The sequence below is a fragment of the Sycon ciliatum genome, chromosome 1, assembly GCF_964019385.1.
Source record: "Sycon ciliatum chromosome 1, ocSycCili1.1, whole genome shotgun sequence".
NCBI classification, from domain to species: domain Eukaryota; kingdom Metazoa; phylum Porifera; class Calcarea; order Leucosolenida; family Sycettidae; genus Sycon; species Sycon ciliatum.
Window position 1 is genome coordinate 45,438,216 of NC_088643.1, and position 19,238 is coordinate 45,457,453.

A 19,238-nucleotide genomic window follows, 5' to 3' on the forward strand; every position below is an offset into this window, starting at 1 on the left:
CAAATATAATTATAATTAGATGAGATGTTTGTGAAGTCGCTGTCAAATGTCTACGTGTCCGGCTCAGAATATCTCGGCTGCTTTTGGAGCGTACATGATTCTTAGCTGGGCGAGAGGTTGAGATCACGACCGGTCGACCGTACTGTCCACTATTAAACATGACATCGTGCGGCTGTCAGCATTGCTGCCATTCGATGAAGGTCATGCCATGCGCCATGGCGCCAGTGGGTGAAATCAGATTTTTTTTAATGTTCATAATGCACTCGAGTACTCTGTGACTGCATGCACAGCCTGCTGGTACATGGTCTCAGCTCCCCAGCTGTCATTATTATTTCATTCGTCCCATCCCATGCATCCATTTCACTCTCATCATCTTCTTCCCCACACCATACCATTACGTGTTCACTGACGTCATGTAAAAGTTTGAAAAATACGAAAATTTGAAAAAGGTGCAAAAGCAAGAAAGAACTAACTACTTGACAAAGACGAAAGACTGAAAAGTCAAAAGTCGTCCAAATAGCACTAACGTGAACTGGAGTTCCTGGGCCTGGGGAGTTGTCCACGAGTTGAGATTTCATTTCGGTTCCTTCAGCATCCCTGTAAAATAATTTGTCATTCATGGAGGCGAAAAAAGCTGTGGTGGACCGCACCACGAAGGAGACAGAGATTCATGTTGAACTCAATTTGTATGGCACTGGATCTTCTACACTTGACAGCGGAATTGGATTTCTGGATCATATGCTCTGCGCCCTAGCCAAGCACGCTAGATTCGATCTTGTTCTGAACTGCAAAGGAGACCTTCACATCGATGATCACCACTCAGTGGAGGACTGTGGTATAGTTCTGGGCCAGGCCTTCAAAGAAGCCCTGGGTCAGCCAAAAGGCATAACAAGGTTTGGCAGTGCATTTGCTCCTCTGGACGAGGCCTTATCTCGTGCTGTGGTGGACATCTCCGGTCGTGCGCATGCCTCTGTGGACTTGCAACTGCAGCGCGAGAAACTGGGCACGTTGTCGTGTGAAATGATCCCGCACTTCATCGAGTCGTTCGCTCAGAATGCGGCCATTACACTACACGTGGATGTGCTGAAAGGATGCAATGACCACCACCGTGCGGAGAGTGCATTCAAAGCGTTGGCGTTAGCTCTGCGGGCAGCACTAACACCCGATGCTACAGCAGGCGTTCCAAGCACAAAGGGCACTCTTTGACACTGGCGCGGTTGCTACTATTACAGCTTATTTTTCTTCAGTTTGTGTACACAATTCGAGTATGTTATTTGCACTCCCGACATTTAAATTATTTTTCTTTATTCTATGGTAGTATGGGAGAACTCCATTCTTGATTATGTTTCTTTCTTAGTCCTAGGTCTATAGGGTTCCCGCTTTCCCCATCTTGTGCCGGCTGGGCTGGTCGAGTGCTGAGGAAGTAGGGCACTATGCAGCTATGTCACCGTTCATGACTGCCTACGTGCAGTGCTGACAAATAATTGTTCGCCTCATTGGGCACTGTCCGACATCGGTCTGAACAAGAACAGTTCCGATATCAACAGAAAACCCGACACTTTGTTGTGTGGCAAGCTTGAAAACAAGAAGTACTGTATTGCACTGCTAGTCGCTGGTTGAAAACAATCATGATCAGAGAGTCGTAAAATACTGGTTTTTATTACTCCCTGATCATGATGTGCAAGACTACAGGATATAAGACTAAGTACTTGAAATACATGACTGTGACTGACTGTACATACTTCCTCCAGGAACAAAAAAAAGCTTGGTGACTTCCAACAACCTGTCAATTCTGTAGCTCTGAGGAACCGAGCGATGGTGACCCCAAGTGTGACTCGCACAGTGCCAATTTCTTTTGTAAAGTAGTGGCAAGAATAGGGGGGAGGGGGCTATGTACTCTTGGTAGCGTACATACATGTACATGATTGTGCAAGGTATCCGGAAGTGTTTTGAATGATTCCATGACTCATAATTATAATAAGTACCGGTACGCAAGAGGTACACAAAAGGAAGTATATAGGGCTGTTTTTTTGTTGTAACTCAGAGTTTCATGGCAAAAACCAATCATCAGACAACATAAGGAGATTAGAAAAACGCAGGTATATGAAGGCAAGCAGAGGAGATAGAATAATTCAGTGCAGACAATATGATAATCATTCAACACCTCCCAGAGGCATTTGAGCACTATTGCAGGTTAAGGCGCACACCCTCTGTGTAATAAGTACCGGTAGTTACCCCCCCCCCCCCCCCTTGGGGCTGACAATGTAGAGGCACCTACAAATTAACAATGTAGAGGCAATCCAAGAGATTGCTTGTAGAGGGGAGCGATGATTGCCACGAGCATAAGATGGTGTACATAAGAATTTTCCATGATGGTTGAAAATCAAGAGTTGCACTGGACCAAATTTATTGAGCGCAATACCTCCATCCAGCATGATCGATCATTTTTTACAGAGCGAAATGGTTTATGACCGTCCCCCGCCCACCAGGGGCAGGGAGTCGTAACAGGCTTTTTCACACGACTCAGTGGGCCATGTCACACATGGATACGACGTATTGTGCCAAGCATACACACTACCAGGCCAGGCATCGTCCTGGTGTTCATTGACATGTACAATGAAATATGAACGCACGCCTGATGGGAGCTTGTGCAAAACCATGCCGAAGAAGGTGAAGCAGTCACACTGTCAGGAAAAAGCAATGCAAGAGCGGGCAACCAACAGCAACGCAAGGAAAAGAAAAAAAACAGATTGCCAAATGGGCCTATAATGTTACTCGTAGTCTGATGATCAAAATATAGAATAGATGCAAATCATAGTGCCAGTAAAAAAAAAGCAAGCAAAAGCAGCGGGAGTGCTAGGAACACAGCAATTGACAGGGGGGGGGGGGGGGGGGGGGGGGGGGTAAGCAGCAGTACTATCTTTACACAAACAAAATCTCCTGCATCAACAAGTAAAGTTAATTTAATTTTCATGACCATACAGGTAGAGAGAATCTATTGCAAGCAACGGCTATCCAACTGCGCTGCATATTAAAAGTACGTGGCGGTATATACAATAGGGGTTGGTCTAAAGAGTATGTTTGAGATGTCCTCGCAAGAGGAGGAAGAAGAACTTATCTCTGGTGTATGTGTGCTTACTATACGGCAATCTAAACGCCTGTGGTCGTGTTTGTCCGGTAGAATGAACAGCACGGGCTGGGAAAGGATCAAACTAGAGCCACAGCCTCAAAGTAAACTATCTTTCTGCGAAGGCCAACAAGCAGAACTACGACGCAAACGCCATCAGCTCCTCAAGATCTCTGTCTTCCTGCGTCTTGGCAGGGGCCGGCTTGGCTGCAACTGGGCATCAGACAAGGCAAAAACATCAACTATGAGTACTGAGAAAGAGTTGCCAATGGGAATTTACGAGCCGTCCAAAAAAAATGCTCGGGTTGTTGTACAAAGAGCACAGAACACACAAACAGAAGGATGAGCGGTTGCGTTTTGTCACTCTCAGAGTTTCACAAAATGCTCAACAATCAGACGAGATGACATTGCCTCTATGATGTACAGCACTCCTGTAATATGTTACTCCAGCAAGAACTTGTGTTCTGCGATGAAATAAAGACAAAACCCAAGTGCTGCCACAATCATGCCATGATCTGTTGATACAGTTTTATACTTGGTACAAGTACAGATATGTTGATGTATACAGGTAACTGGTATTAGCAGTGCAAACTCTCAATGACTAAACAATCAGTGCACTTCAAAGTACACAGACTGCTGATGCGCGTGAAACTGCTAAAAGGGATCGGAAAGCGGCATAAGAGGTGCTGGATTTAACATGTACTATGAGGATTGAGTAGGATTGAGAAAAGTGGGATCTACTCAGCAATCACAAGCGTTGCTGCAGTTCAAACCACGGCACACCTACACATGCGTATATGACATGTACCGTAGCGTGGGCTATGTTAACCAGGGCCAACTTCGGTTTATTTGATCCAACAAGACAGCAATACAGGTACTTCAAGTTCTTGAAGTATAGGAAAGAAAGATTACCTGGTTCGACATCGGGTACTGATGGCAGGCTGACCTCCCCTGGAATGGAAATCAGCTTCTCTTCAATCTCTTCCTGTTCCATCTCCTCCAGTTCAGCCAGAAGGTCATCCTACAACAAAAGCAAGGACAGTGGTAACGGAGAGCGAATTTGTCAATGGTGCACAGATGGCTGCTTTGTGCCACATACTGCTAACGTTACTTTCACAAAGCAACTACTACGGTAGACACATACAACACACCAGCAGACCAACACACATACACACAATGCTGTCGAGCCAAAGTGCAGACGAGATTTCCGGTGTGGTGAATAAACTCAAGAATTCTTACAACAACCCCCCGAGTAAAGAGGGTCTGAACCAGTGGTATTAGTATAACCCCATACAGTTCATATAGTTGCAGGGTTGAGGCCCTGCCAAGTGGTGTCTAGTTACAGCCAGCACTGCATTACCCCACGCTAGTATAGTGGAGGCAATGACTAATGTACACATGCACCCATAACCATAGCCGTCGCAGGAATAGCTGTACACAGCATACACACCTCGTCAAGGTCCTCCTGTCCAAAACCGGCCGGTGCAGAAATGACATCGCTGATCTCCTGATGCAGCTCATTGGCCTCCGCAATATCGTCCATCATGTCGTGTACTTTGTCAACATCACTGTGTGCAGCCAATACAAACACACACACACACACACACACACACACACACACACACACACACACACACACACACACACACACACACACACACAAACACACACACAAACACACACAGCCAGGGAGTGAAACAGCATAGAAGATGATATTAAAGAGTAATGGCAATACAGCAGCAGCGATGTAACGGTCTGTTGTAACAAATACAATTGTTGAAGATTTTGATGTGAAGTTGCCTCAGCACTACGGCACTTGAGCATTGGGTCATGGCACTTCTACGATACAATAATAAGCTACATACGAAAAGGTACCGGCCAAAGAAATCCAACCTCATGAATAAATATCGCCGGGCGCTACGCAGCCCTAGCACTACACACACCGGTCTGTGCACTCGAACGCGGCGCTACTTTATTCATGAGGTTGGATTTCTCTAGCCAGAACTGTACATGCATGTATGCTTTCAGTGCATACTACATGAAGTATGCCAATATGCTTGAGGTAAGTAGTCCTACAGTTCTACGCAAAGAACCACACAATCTGACCAGTGAGCTGTTGCACTCCATGGTGGCGTTAGTGAAACACAGCAGCACGACCTGTCCTAGAAACACCTACGTGTACGTGTAGCACCAGTGTGACAGTTCTATGGGTGTGAGTTCAAACCAAGGCAGGCAGCTGGCACATAAGTATAGGTAGTGCGACTTTCTACACCATGCAAGGGTGTGCTGGCAGCTGTTTTCTTCATATCCATATTCACAGCTTATCTTACCATCTAGCCCTGATACATGCTGTGACTTGTTAGCTTTACAGCGCATACTCACCCCCACACACCCCCACACAACACCACCATACTGATTACCTCTCCAGCAGCAAACTACTAGGATGCCAGACAGCCTTACTTCCATCCTATGTGTCGCCTCCGACGTAGGGGCTAGAATTCAGGCATCACTAGTCAATCAGGTGTAAGCGGACACTGTTCATTGCACCTATATCTTGTTCAACATCGTAGCACATCTCAGTTTCACTCAACAGCTTCTTCTGGCAAGAGAAAGGAAAACCTTCCTATCCAGAGCAGTGCGCAGCTGATTGCTGTTATTTTCATATTGTCCAGCCTGTAACACATCTGTATTTGTGCCCTATAGGCACATGTATAGAGACCCGCTGTTTCTTTTCCTTGGTTACAATAAGACCTCACACTGGTTTCCGCAAGGAGTGACAACCAGCCACCAGGGGTCAGCCTCGAGTGCGAATCTCGAGCCAGGACGCTACTGCCGTGCTGAAAGGCTGGCACAACGGCACGAGGTGGGCTGAGGATGGGCTCACAGCGGACGCAAAGGAGAGAGCTTTCCAAGACGCCCGATACTGCAAGCTTGATACGGGTAAGTCAAATGCATGGCCCTTTTGAAGTTTGTACATTGGCACAGTTGCAGTGCAGCCACTGTGCCCGAATGTGTTTAATACGCACCACATGGCCCCAAAGTAGTTCACCAGCATAGCAGCACCATGTATAGCTATGTGACCAAGCCACCAATGACAGTGTAGTGGCTATTCTAACAGGCTTTGCCTTACCACCAGTGTACACTGCAAGACTATGTTCAACATGTGTGACACTGTTGGCCACTAAGCAGTCGTATCATCCAGGGACACAACACGAGACTGGTAGTGCCCGAGGCGGTGTGCAGTTCGACCCCGGAGTTGGAAGTTCTACATGATTCGTGGTCTATGCAACTAGCAATTGCGGTCTTGACCTGCTGACTCGAACCGCTACCCGGTACAGCGATGTCATATGTGAGCACGTGCATGTATCAACCCTGCCCCAAGGCCAACCAGGACAGGCAGGCCGGGAGCGAAGCCCACATCGTTTCACGCTCCACTTGCCCATGCCGTCTGCCCAGATTCTACGACTCCCTGGTGACCATGCAGCACAAGAGATTAATGCAATACAAGAGACTGCCCCCCCCCCCCCCACACACACACACATGCACACAATGGTACTGTGTTGCCAGATAAGCGTAACTCACAGGTCTTTGTGCGCTGCCTTCAAAGCCTCAGCAGCAAATCCCATGCTCTGAAGAACAGCAGTATTCGATGCTGCATTCTCCAGCGAGTCACGTTGGAACTCGATTGTGCTCAGTGTACCGTCAATCTGTTGAAGCTGCTTTTCAAGACGCTTCTTCCTCTTCAATGCCTGGATAGCAACTGTTTGCCAGGAATATTGAACAAGTGCATGAAACAGGCTTTCGGTTTACTCAGTACATGCATGAAGCTGACAAATGCTGGGCATAGAACATACCTCTTTTGTTTTTCGTTCCTGCCTTTTTCGCTATTTTCATCTGCTCATCCATCTGCTGCTCCAAGTATTCAGTTTTTTTGTTCAGCATCTCCTCAGTCTCACGAAGCTTTTGAATAGCTACTTGCGGTGATGGCTGGGCCTTCGGCTGGTTTTTGCCACCGCCACCGCCTCCGAACAACCTCTGAGCGAGACTCATGGTTTTTAGATTGTCAACGAGCCAAGATCAAAAGATCGAGCCAACAACTAACGTTACTTCACCCAGCTCTGGGAAACAAAAGTCGTGACTGAGGAACCAACTGTCTTCACAAAAATTCCGCATATATGACTCAAGACGACAACATCAAGATCATACTTTTCATAGACAATCATCTGTCTCAAATCTCAGCCTCTCATACTGTATCCATAGTCATTCTCAGCTCAGGTACTAGGTACGAATGATGTGGTGGTGACGTCAGAATCACAGGAATGACTGGCCTGGCGCATGGCCTGCATGCGCTCAGTGCGCTCACACTAGCACTGCGCTGCCCTCGGCTCGAGCCTCTGCGCTGCCTAGCCTAGCGCCTGGCGGAAGTCGTTGAAACCGGTGAGTAGTAAAATACCGGTATTTTACTACTCCCTGATTGAAACTCAAGTCAAGGCAAGAAGATAGAGAACGACTGTCTGTAAGTAAAACTAAAAGGGACAGACCAAGTGCAATAATATCAGCAAGAGTTACTCAATCAGCAAGGGTTACACGTATGACTCTTGATATCAGCAAGAGTACATAAAAAGGTTTATCTCTCTCTCTACAGTCTAAGCTCGGTGTGACATTACATACCAATGCCTTTGGGTCATCCGTCATAATAATAACACTACACACTCCTGTCGGCCTTGATCGGTCAAGACAAGACAGAGAGTACATAACCCGATTGATTGTGGGCATGTCCGGCAAGGAATTCTCGAATCGGCTCGCGTAAATCTTGATAATTTCAGGTTTTGCATTGTAGCCTACAAAATATGCGGAGGTGCTGCCAAATTGTCCGATTTATCTCACGCGATCCATTGAAAATTCATACTCTCTCTCGCGCACGCATCCGGGGGCCTCTCCTGGAAGGTTTCCGAATTCAGAGCCAAAATCACTGCATAGGTATCATTACTCCACAGGAGCACTACAGTGTTGTGGGGGTGCGAGAAGTTGTACGCAGTCTGTCCGATTACTTTGTAGCAGGGAGTAGTAAAATACTACTCCCTGCTTTGTAGTGTACTTCAAAGTACATGACTGTATCCGGCATGATAGCCGATAAATTAAACAGTCTAACCAAGTGCACTTTGACAGGCTACGGTGACCTAGCTCCAGTCACCATCGGGTCACTGCCTGGGCTACTGCTGCACCACCGCCATTGCGTGGAGCTTTCCACAGCAGAGTATCAGTAATCCAGCCAATCACTCGGCTAGCCTTGGCCAACGCAAGGTGACAACCGTCGGCACATGGCACAACACATCCACTGCAGGAGGGTACAGGCACAGCAGCCACCACTGATACAGGTGGGAGCTGCATGGGTTTCATTCGTGACACGCCAGCATTGCTTGTTAGAGCAGTGCCATGGAGAGGCGGGCAGGGGTAACCAGTAAGGATAGAGTTTGACATCACTGGCACGTGATCTGATTCAAAGAAAAGCGGACATAGAATGCTGCTTTAGTACAGTTCGTGGCTTCTATTTAGAATGAGATGTGTTCAGTTTGATTCTAAGAAACTACCCTGAGCATGATAAATAATGTCTCGATAAAGTCGCAGTTGCCGAGGCCGGAAACAAACAGTTAGGAGGTATGGGCGATATAAGGAGTATAGGACGGAGATTGATTATAGTAACATATGTATATAAAATATATGAACATGGAAAGTATATCTGAACCTTTTGATCAGTGAAAATAGAGATGCAGATTTCATGGAGCATGTAAGCATGAGGTTGGCTAGAATTATCAAATCAACGAAAAAGCCCTATGAACACACAGAAGATCTACAAACAGCGAACAAACACACCCCATGCACTCACACAGTACTCGGCTTCGGCTCCTTGGCAACGGACAGTGCATACACTTCGTCGTCATTCATGACCTTGACATTCTTGAGGTACTGATCTATCTCATCCTCCGCCTTGAATGGGTATGGCTCTTGCTGAAAGAGAAGAATGCCCCGCACTATCTCGGAGATCTTGGACAGCTTTGAGTAATTGACCAGGCCCTGTGACGTGAACGTCTGCAAGCTAACGTCCGAACTGTAGATGAGATCTAGGAATGCACCAAGATAAGGTACACACGGTGGATTGGATGAGCTGAGTCGCTCGCGCATGCAAGTGCACTTCTCGGCCGGATCTGCCAGCTCTTCGACGACAAGGAACATCTTCAGGACCTTCTCTGGTAGCTGCTTCCAACTCTTTTCCAAGCGCTTAATTGCAGACGTTTGCAAGCTGTACACAACAAGCAGTGTGTCATTGAAGTTATTCATCTCCAGGCAGAAAGTTGCCAGGCGGATGAACTTCTCGATCAGTTCAGCGCGTTCCAATGGGGAGTCTCCTCGAATGATCTCGGTTGCTACCCAGTTTGACACCCAATTGCAGCGGGTGATAGCGGAGACAATGTTTGGCGCTGCATCTTCTTTGTTGGAGCGTTTCCAGGCTCTACGCGCAAACTCGCTGGCCTTGATGGCACAGTAGTGCTGGTGGGCAGCGATCGTCAGCGCCTCGGCTAGGCCACGAGCAGATAACGAGTCAAACTCCTGCACAATAACACAATCGTCAGGCGTTCGCGGCGCCATCACACACGACGCAAGCGTGTTCCTATCCAGGATCGGATGGCGCAGTAGCTGCTTGGCAAGCGGCACGTCAGTGGCCGGTGAATTGGTCACCACATCGTGGAAGAAGTCCTTGACCAGTACCAGCAGCTCTGGGTACGTCTGGAAGTCCTCCGGGAAATTTCTCATCCACTGTTTGAAAATGTTGAACACTCTCAGCGTGAGCGTGGAGCATCTAGCTACTCCATGGTGTGTAGTACTACATGTACTGGACGTAGAAGCTATGCTGATGTTGTCATCATTCAGACTATCCACGTGGGAATCTGTCACAGAGGTCCTATAGCGACTGCGAATGTTAGAGAACAAATGCTTCACTTTGGAAGGTCCCGACTTGCCTGGTAAACCCAGCGAACTTTGAGACAGACACAATTGGTCGCTGACTTGTTGTAAAGTTCGCTCGGAGGCTAAACTTGGTGCACGGGGTTTAAATTTTGACAGAATCGACGTCCGCGATTCAGAAGGAGCTACAGACCCTCCTGCGAAGTCGTCAGTGGGTGACTGCAAATCTGACGGGCGCGGACTGTTTACAGCAGCCAAGCGTGGGTCAGACAAACTGCTGATACTCGATGACAAACTGCCGCTACTCTGAACTCCTCCAACACTCCCATTGTCTGTCAAATCGTCATCGGAGCCAGGAAAATAGAACAGCGTATCCTCATCAAAGCTGGGATCAGTTTCGTCTCGCTGTTCCCTGTAAGACCTGACAAGAGCTGTTACCAATTCTTCTCCTGTTGTGAAGTATCTATATGTCAGCAAGAGAGTCCACAAAAAGTCTGATCCGGCAAACCGGGGATCACCGAGACGAGCCACCAGCCTCTCCAGAGATTCGGCACTGACGATTCGCCTGTCTTTGCTGTCCGGCTTGCTCTCCATCACCGTCCCATGCTACACAGCATTGCTCCAGGCTCTGCCAAGAGACAACTGTATGACAAAAGTGAAAGAATACAGTTGTGTGTCGTTCTGCGCCCAACCACCAAAAGCTGGATACACAAACAGTTCCGTTTGCTGGATTTCACGGCATCCGCCTTCGCGGTTTTCGGTTTTCAGTCGGTTCTGCCCAAATACTAGTAAGCTGCCTCAATATAATTCGAAACCATTGGAAACTGACGTTAGGTCATTTTCGAAAATGAAAATGCGTACAACCAGAATCCTACGCGCAAAGATCAGCAAAGTCAAATAAAATAAAAAAAGAAGCCACGATACGAGTGCACAATGTACCGATCCGTACTCGGACATGATGATTGTGGCGTCGACATGTCGTGGTGTGTGTCCAACCAGAACCACGTACCAGTCCGTCAACTCCCTTACCTGCGCTGCAGCCTGTGTCCAACCCACGGTGACACTGCAGGATTGTTTGTAGACAGTACTACAGTCATGTAAGTAGTAAACTGGTGTGTTGTTTTGGGATCCTGGCCTGGCTTGATGGATGACGCCGCGGCATGGCCAGTCACCCCGGCAGGATGGCCAGGCAGGCACAGTACAGGTAACCAATAACTCATAAAATAATAGAAGAGTTGGGCTTGGGGGACCCGGAAGCTGAGCTGCCAGAGCCAGCACAAAGGGAGGATCTCTAGCTCTTTAATGTAATCACAGTGATTATTACTTTGAAAGAAAGACCCAAAGGTAACTATTACTTTATACTGCCCATATATGGGCATCATTTTTGGTTTCGAATCTGATTTCGGTATTCCGAATTATTTTCATGATCAGCTGCATAAAACATTGCAGGCTTTCGGCCGTGATACGAATGCAGCACCGGTCTCTAGCTGTCAGAAGTACGTTGGCGTAGATCTTTGCGGTTCATGGCAGCGACGTCTCCGCTACACATTGTACGTCAACGTGGGTAAGGAATGAGAAGCACTATGGCTTCTAGCAAGTACAATAGAAGTACAGTGGAGATTGGATATACGGTAACGACACTCCTTCGGGAGGAAACAAAATGTCGCTACATTCGATCTGTCACTACACCCGATCTTCACATTTTAGCATGCAATATGTACCGTAATGTCGCATATAAAAGCAGCTGCTTACGGCCGTATAAGCCGGGGTTCAAACCATACTTCTATTCAAGGTATGCTTCTATTCAAACCATGCTTCTATTCAAACCATGCTTCTATGCAAACCATGCTTCTACTTCAACATAATCAGCCTACACCGTTCAGCGCATACTGCCATGCATGTACTTGCACAATATACATGACAATTGTGCTTTGTAAAGAGTAACTTCTATTCAAATCGTGCTTCTCCGTCACGGCGCGCTTGGAAAAATCGGCTTCTATTCAAGTCATACTTCTATACAGGTCATGCTTTTATATGCGACACTACAGTATATCAAAATGACAGAAATGTATTGCAGATATGCATGTGCATAATGTAATGCATATGGATTTCGGATGTACATGATTGTGCTGTGTCTCCATGCATAGTTCAAGCCAAAAGTCGTGCATAGCAACTACACCGCTGCACTGCGGCTACAATGTGCAGTGGCCAGCACTCGTGGAGTGACCCAGAGGTCCAGGCATGTGACACAGACATGTCCCATGCATGCCACTCCGCCTAATACACGAGGAAAGTCGTTATTATTCTATGCATTTTCAGGTCTTCGGGCACCGAAAAAGTGTCAGTAAATTCGATGTCATTATTTTCGAGGTCCTTATACCCGATCTATAAAATAATAATGTACAGAAAGGACTTGCTAAACGACTTGAGCAACAGAATTCTGTCGCTAAACTCAATTTTGTCGTTATCCAAGGTCGTTATATCCAAGGTCGGTATGTCTAATATCCACTGTATGGGCAAGAGGTGTGTATAAGACGTGGAGTGACCCAGAGGTCCAGGCATGTGACACAGACATGTCCCATGCATGCCACTCCGCCTAATACACGAGGAAAGTCGTTATTATTCTATGCATTTTCAGGTCTTCGGGCACCGAAAAAGTGTCAGTAAATTCGATGTCATTATTTTCGAGGTCCTTATACCCGATCTATAAAATAATAATGTACAGAAAGGACTTGCTAAACGACTTGAGCAACAGAATTCTGTCGCTAAACTCAATTTTGTCGTTATCCAAGGTCGTTATATCCAAGGTCGGTATGTCTAATATCCACTGTATGGGCAAGAGGTGTGTATAAGACCCCCCCCCCCCTGTTATCCGGGTGCTTAGGCTAAGTTAGGGACCAGGTACTGTTCGCAACCACAAACTGCCCACAGTTGATGTACATGGTACTGTACAAATTGTTTGCATGTAAAAGTAAACGCAGAGACAATTGCAAAATTTCACGGAAGCCCACAACACGAAAAAATCCGTTTGTAGGTTTGGCCGAAAATCACAAAGGATGCATGCAACATGTACAATGTATATAATGCATGCACGGTGCATTCCCGGGATTTCGAAAGCACATGTACACTCAAACGCCTCTTATCCGGACGCCTCAGATACGGGCACGTCTCTCTACCGGGCACCTTTAGCTTGAGTTCCTATGGCAAAAATGCTTCGAATTTGGGTTTTTTGAACTTTTCCGTATTCGGAAGTGCTTATTTTTCACTGCCAACCTATGTAATCCACACATTTTTACCAATGGGTTCCTTTTGTATCCTGAACATGTGCAATGCGTTCCAAATAAACTTCTTCAAAAAGTGATATGATACATGGTAGATGAGTTATTCTGAGATACGGGCAAATCTGAGATACGGGCAGTGCCCGGTCCCAAGGTGCCCGGATAAGAGACGTCCGAGTGTACGTTCATTTTTGCTGGGAGGGAGGGCTAGGGGATCTCGCCTGAAACTAATTAATTTTTGTTTTGTAGGCCTCTGCGAACTTTTACGGTGGTCCCTAAGCAGTGCATGTGTTGCGTGCATGTACATGTACATAGACTACAGGGATAAATTTATTGTCATATTTTGCATAGCAGTTTCTGCGATACAAATCACAATTGTGTAGCGCATATACAGTGGTGGTCAAAAGTTTTGACCCACCATGCAGATTTTTCGAATTCTGAAGGTTTGGGCTGTAAGCTACTAAATTTTTGGTCGAGGACATCTGAATCAGGCTGAATAGTGAAGAAGAAATGAAAAATGCTGAAAGACGGAGTCATCTGGGGACTACTGTGGTCAAGTATATGTAAAAGGCGGGTCAAAACTTATGGCCAACGCCCGCACTATCATAAACCGCCAACAGGATACACGGAATAGTGTGATTTCTAAAAAGTATTCAATTAAACTAAAGTCTAAAAGTCAGTCCTGGCCTATTCCAGATACATCCACCACTTTGTAACCCCTCCCTTGGCCTTGATGATCGCTTGCATACACTGCCGCATTGAATCGACGATCTTCTTGCGCTCGTGAGGAGAAATCAACTTCTATGCCTCCCGGCACACTCGCCACAGCTCATACTGGTTTCTGGGGGTGATTTCAACATCGTGCTGCTTCAGCCCAGCAATTTTGCAGAGATTCTCAGTTGGATTGAGGTCAGGTGGCTGCAGGGGCCATGTCAGGACGGTGATGCCGTTCACCGTCCGCCGCGCCTCCGTTCTGTTTGCGGAGCGTTTGCGGCCATAAGACACCACCCACACCATCCACAAGCTGCATCATGCTCAGCAACATCATGTTTTCGGATGATGCGAGGTACTGGTCCGCATTCATCGTATCCACCACCCGGCAAATGCGCGCTACGCCGTTGCTGGCCATGGCTCCCATACATTGATATTGCCGTCGCGGCGCTTCACAGTTTTGCGGGTGCATGTGCCAGCCAGAGCCTATCCTGTCCACCTCCTGACGTAAACTGCATCACCAGAGCCCTTGAGGTTGATTTTAGACTCATCAGTCCACAGAAATTACCACCAGTCATCACTGCTCCAGTCCTTGTGCGTCTATACAAATTTAAGGCGTTTTGCCTTATTCACAGCACTGATGAAGGGCCATTTGATGGCCATACAGCCACGTAGGCCTGCTCTCTGCAACTTGCGTCTCACAGAACGCACAGAAATCGCGTTATCACCGTCGCTCACCATCTCAGCTCGCAGGCAGTGACGGATTTGAGGCGATTCTCCATTGACTTCATGATATGGTGGCGATCTTGTCTTGCACTGGTCTCTCTTGGTCGGTCTGATCGAGGTGAAATGTAGTCAATTTTTGTTTCCTGACAATTCTACGTATCGTAGGATTACTCAAATCCAACAGAGGAGCGATACCACGCCAAAAGAGACCGTCAACACTCAGCTTCACGACCATTTCCCTCACATCCTTGCTAATCTGACCTCGGTTCACTATCCTGGCTGAAAATACCATCTCCGTCGTCAGAATAATCAAGTTTGATATCGCAAACTCTCAAAGTGAGAAGTCAAGTGTTGATTTTCAACTTTCCCGGCACGTGCATCAGCCTGACAACTTTTTTGAAACCGTACGGTACGGTAGAGCAAAATTTGGTCACGTGGCCATAAGTTTTGACCCACCCAAATGTATGGTGATCCATCACAAATCTCAGTTGACAACGGATTCTTGCAAATTTTAGTGTCCTTGCCAAGTTTCAATCGGCTTTGGCCTCAAAGAAGTCAAAAACGGCGTGTTTAGGAGCCAGGCTGAGCTGTACTGACGATTCCATGGGGTGGGTCAAAACTTTTGGCCACCACTGTAGCAGTCTTTGATTTTGATTAGCATTTTTCTTTGAAGGTCGGGTGTTTACCACATTGTCCTTCTTGAGAGTGATGCCTGAAAGCCCATTTGGAAAAAGCGACTGAATCATACATGTGCACGCAGATTGAGAGTGCCTGCACCACATACACTGCATGTTACTTGACAGCACAGGCTAGGCATGGATAGTCTGTATGTATCGCAGTTTTCTGCGAGTCACGGTGACTTTTGAGGAGCAGTAGATCGATTTTGCATCGCAAACTGCGATGCGATACAGGATAAATTCATCCCTGGACTACATTGTACACGGGTTAGATCTAAGTGGTTGTGTAATGTATAATAATTACGCTCCAAAAGAGCGAGGAGTACCCGGTATGTAACATGCAGTTCGCCATTGCGTGAGACCCAGCGCTGCTCATCGACAGTAAGCTGTCTTTCTCTATGACTGAGTCCATGGTTACTACAACTCGAAGCAGAGCAATCGGCTTGTAGGGTACAACACTGTATGTCACAAACAATCAGCAGGCGAATAAACCACAATCTATGAATAGCCGTTTTAAAAGATGATGTTGGTCTAAAAAAAGTCTCTCTCACACACACACACTCTCTCTCTCAGCATTACAGTGCCCATAGCAGCAGGCTCAGACTACTCTGTACTGTAGTAGTACATTGCTGCTACTATGTTTGACGACACGGCACAAAAAAAAGAAAAGTAATACGGAAACAAAGCCGTCACAGAGCCTAGGCAGTAAAGAAAATAGAGCTCTCTTTCTCTGTTTCTCCCAGTTTTACAGCAACCGCTGCTCAACGAAGTCCTAAGCGAAACACTCTATAGCCAGACTAGGGCATTTCTCAAGGCAGGTCATGTGATTACGTGCTGTTTGGATAGATGGTTGGTGATGAAACATACCTACATGTACATGTACATAGGCCATGTCTATAGTGTTGTTAGCAGTGGCGGCAGCAGCAGCATGATCTTGAAAGTACTCTTGTAAAGGCATGTTGGATATAATAATACTCTCTGATAGTCTCTCTGTGCGTCTCTCTGTGCGTTATAACGTTTTAGGCTCTCCGTAGAGGATACGTGACATACTACCTATACAGCACATGTGGTACATGTAGTAAAGCTAAACTGAAAAATGACCAAGAGATCTACCCACTGCTAAAACACAGACTCACAGCATAGCGCGCGCACACCGTGTACCATGTATACACCCATCACAAGAGAAGCACGCACACACACACACACACGCGCCACACACACACACGCGCCACACACACACACACACACACACACACACACACGCTCGTGGCATACAGACATACTCATTCATCATGGACTGCTGTCTCAACTTGTGGGCCATCCAAGCGGCTCTCACACGGATGTACATATTCCTTCATCCTGGTTCACTTGTGTGGCATGGTTCCACTGCGATTCCGGAATGGAGATTCACGACCTGCAGCAAGATCAGCAACGCATTGGTCATCACAAATCATTTTCGAATAACTATGAATGATAAGTAAAGGACAAGTGCATATCATGTTTCGTGTGCCAGTGACAGTAGGGAGGTGTAGTCCCACGTAATCCGTGTGTACTTTACGTGTGTGTACCACGTGATACTCAGTGACCCACGTACAGCCGTTTTCTGATTCACGACATACCGTGTACGGAGGCTCACCCACGTTCCGCCAGAACGTAGGTGAAAATCAGAATGGAGCGCATTGTGCAAGCCGTGAGGGTGCTCAGCTGAAGAAGTTTCCGAATCACGAAATCAAAATATTCGATGAGCTTCGAAGCTTCGTCTTTGACCAAGTTTGGGCATTTCGCTTCATGCTTTTGTTTGTTCCGTGTGACTAAAAACAACAGTGCGAACGTGGGTCCATTGCATGAACTTTACGTGTATCACCCACGTTCCCGTATCCGTTACGTGGGACTAAACCTCCCCAGTAACCCAAAGGCGGTAGATGTACTTGAAGTAGGTAGCAATGTTACCTCAATACTATTGAGGTAACATTGCTAATATTGAGTCAATAGTCAATACTATCAACCAGCTGTAGTGATTGAGGAGTGTGGTATATCATAATAATTAATATACACTGCTAGGACTACAGTAACACTGCTCGCTGAACACTAACGTGTCAGGTCGGAAGCAAAGATTTAGGAACATCAGTATGACTTGTTTTCATGTAAAACTGCACGCAGATTGTACCTGTTACGTGGAATGTACGAGCACAGAATAAGGGCGAAGACGCTGAAGTCTCGAAAATAAGATCATCACTTGCCTGATATGGTTATTCGGTGCCCAAGGTTACTATTATCAAAGTACATAATCCCCAAGAGTGTGCAACTCCAGCTATGGGGTCTGCAGCGGCAGAACTGCACACCACGTAACGGACTCATACACATTAGAGAGGTTCTGCTACACGGAACTACGTACCAAACTCCGTGTCAACTGCAGTGAAGTTTGACACGGATTCTTCGTACGTTGCACCGGTTCTGTTGTACGTAGCATGCTCGACGCATGCACGAAAACCCCGCCACATGTACTCTGTACGCTCACTTTTCACACGGAGTCCAGTCCGTGTGAAGCGCGCTTCACACGGAAAACGGTATGAAAAAATCCGTATCAAACTAAATCCCGTACCGCGGCGAAGTTTCCATACGTACTTTGGCATGTTTTACCGTGTGGCAGAACCTCACTATTATTTGCGCCCTGTGCAGGGTTTCACGCAACCCTGCCCTGGGTTCAACTCTCACTCTGCACTGTCTGCCAGCGTAACCTACCGGACCATATCACGTGATGTGATGTTCGGCCGTCGCAGCACTGGATAGGGTTTGTGCAGACAGCCGCATGCTCATGTACACTTGCTATTCTCGGTACACAGTGTACAACAGTGGTCAGTGGGTCCACATGCGTGCGGCGAATCTGGGCAAATCGTTTTTATTCCAATCCAAACGAGACATTCTACTAGATAGGTGAGATGGTTATACAAATACTCGAGAGGTGTAAAAACAAGACTAAAACTGATTCATTTCATGCTGGGCGTGCATGGGATGTATCGTATTTTGCAATTCTGCTGGTTATGATGCTGTTCCTGTGCAACTGATCATGCAGCATGGTGGTGCTGCTGCATGGAGGTCAGCTGGGAGTGGGAGTGCAGCAATGACTCACCATCTTGTTTCCGATCACTGGATGATCGCGACACTGGGCGTTCTTTGGACTTGATTGAGCTATTGTGACGTGGGAACTTTGGAAAGTGAGACGTGTCCATTGTGTCCGGTCTGAGTCAAAACAAGACATTGCGGCGCAAGTCAGCTATTCGCTAAGAGACCAATGCTAAACCACCCATATCCTTGTGGCACACTCGCAGACGGAGAGAGAGAGAGAGAGAGAGAGAGAGAGAGAGAGAGAGAGAGAGAGAGAGAGAGAGAGAGAGAGAGAGAGAGAGAGAGAGAGAGAGAGAGAGAGAGAGAGAGAGAGAAGCCTCTTTAACATACTAAACAAGCCACCCCTTAATTGTTACTGGATATCATGGGCCACCGACATCTTTCTTCAAGTTGCACTCGGTGACTGGCAGTGGAGTCCAGGATTAGACCCCGGCTTAGGCCATGTGCAGACATTCTTACCCACACTGCACAGTACAGTGCTGGCTACTAAAAAAAAACTCGCTCCCAGGTCTAAAACTTCAACATATACCGCACAGCAGCAAGACTACAAACACGGTGACCTGTGCTCGAATGCAGCGTTACCTTATCCAGAGGAGAGGACAGAAGGGGGGGGGGGGGGTCACTGGGGAA

General features: G+C 46.9%; 4 protein-coding genes across 4 annotated transcripts in view; 1 reads left to right on the top strand and 3 right to left on the bottom strand.

Annotated features, from left to right (window-relative positions):
• Positions 1 to 462: 462 nt before the first annotated feature.
• Positions 463 to 1,602, top strand: LOC135828451 (uncharacterized). The gene has a single exon (XM_065340904.1). It carries the CDS (start codon positions 619 to 621, stop codon positions 1,204 to 1,206), a length of 588 nt encoding a protein of 195 aa, XP_065196976.1. The 5' UTR covers positions 463 to 618; the 3' UTR covers positions 1,207 to 1,602.
• Positions 1,603 to 2,523: 921 nt separating this feature from the next.
• On the bottom strand, positions 2,524 to 7,313 carry LOC135828461 (charged multivesicular body protein 4c-like). The gene is made up of 5 exons (XM_065340915.1): positions 6,982 to 7,313; positions 6,710 to 6,887; positions 4,578 to 4,695; positions 4,040 to 4,148; positions 2,524 to 3,340 (listed from the first exon to the last, which is right to left on the bottom strand). Exons 1-5 carry the CDS (start codon positions 7,175 to 7,177, stop codon positions 3,267 to 3,269), a joined length of 675 nt encoding a protein of 224 aa, XP_065196987.1. The 5' UTR covers positions 7,178 to 7,313; the 3' UTR covers positions 2,524 to 3,266.
• Positions 7,314 to 8,359: 1,046 nt separating this feature from the next.
• On the bottom strand, positions 8,360 to 10,748 carry LOC135828474 (ras-specific guanine nucleotide-releasing factor 2-like). Its single transcript, XM_065340923.1, has one exon. The coding sequence runs from the start codon at positions 10,682 to 10,684 to the stop codon at positions 9,011 to 9,013; it is 1,674 nt and encodes a 557-aa protein (XP_065196995.1). The 5' UTR covers positions 10,685 to 10,748; the 3' UTR covers positions 8,360 to 9,010.
• A 5,177-nt stretch (positions 10,749 to 15,925) lies between these two features.
• Positions 15,926 to 19,238, bottom strand: part of LOC135828484 (rho-associated protein kinase 1-like) — a 31,967-nt gene continuing 28,654 nt past the window's right edge. The window contains exons 37-38 of the mRNA XM_065340932.1: positions 18,613 to 18,722; positions 15,926 to 16,896 (exon numbers count right to left, since the gene is read on the bottom strand). Coding sequence (XP_065197004.1) covers positions 16,847 to 16,896; positions 18,613 to 18,722 — 160 coding nt within the window. The 3' untranslated portion in view covers positions 15,926 to 16,846. The remainder of the gene's footprint in view (positions 16,897 to 18,612; positions 18,723 to 19,238) is intronic.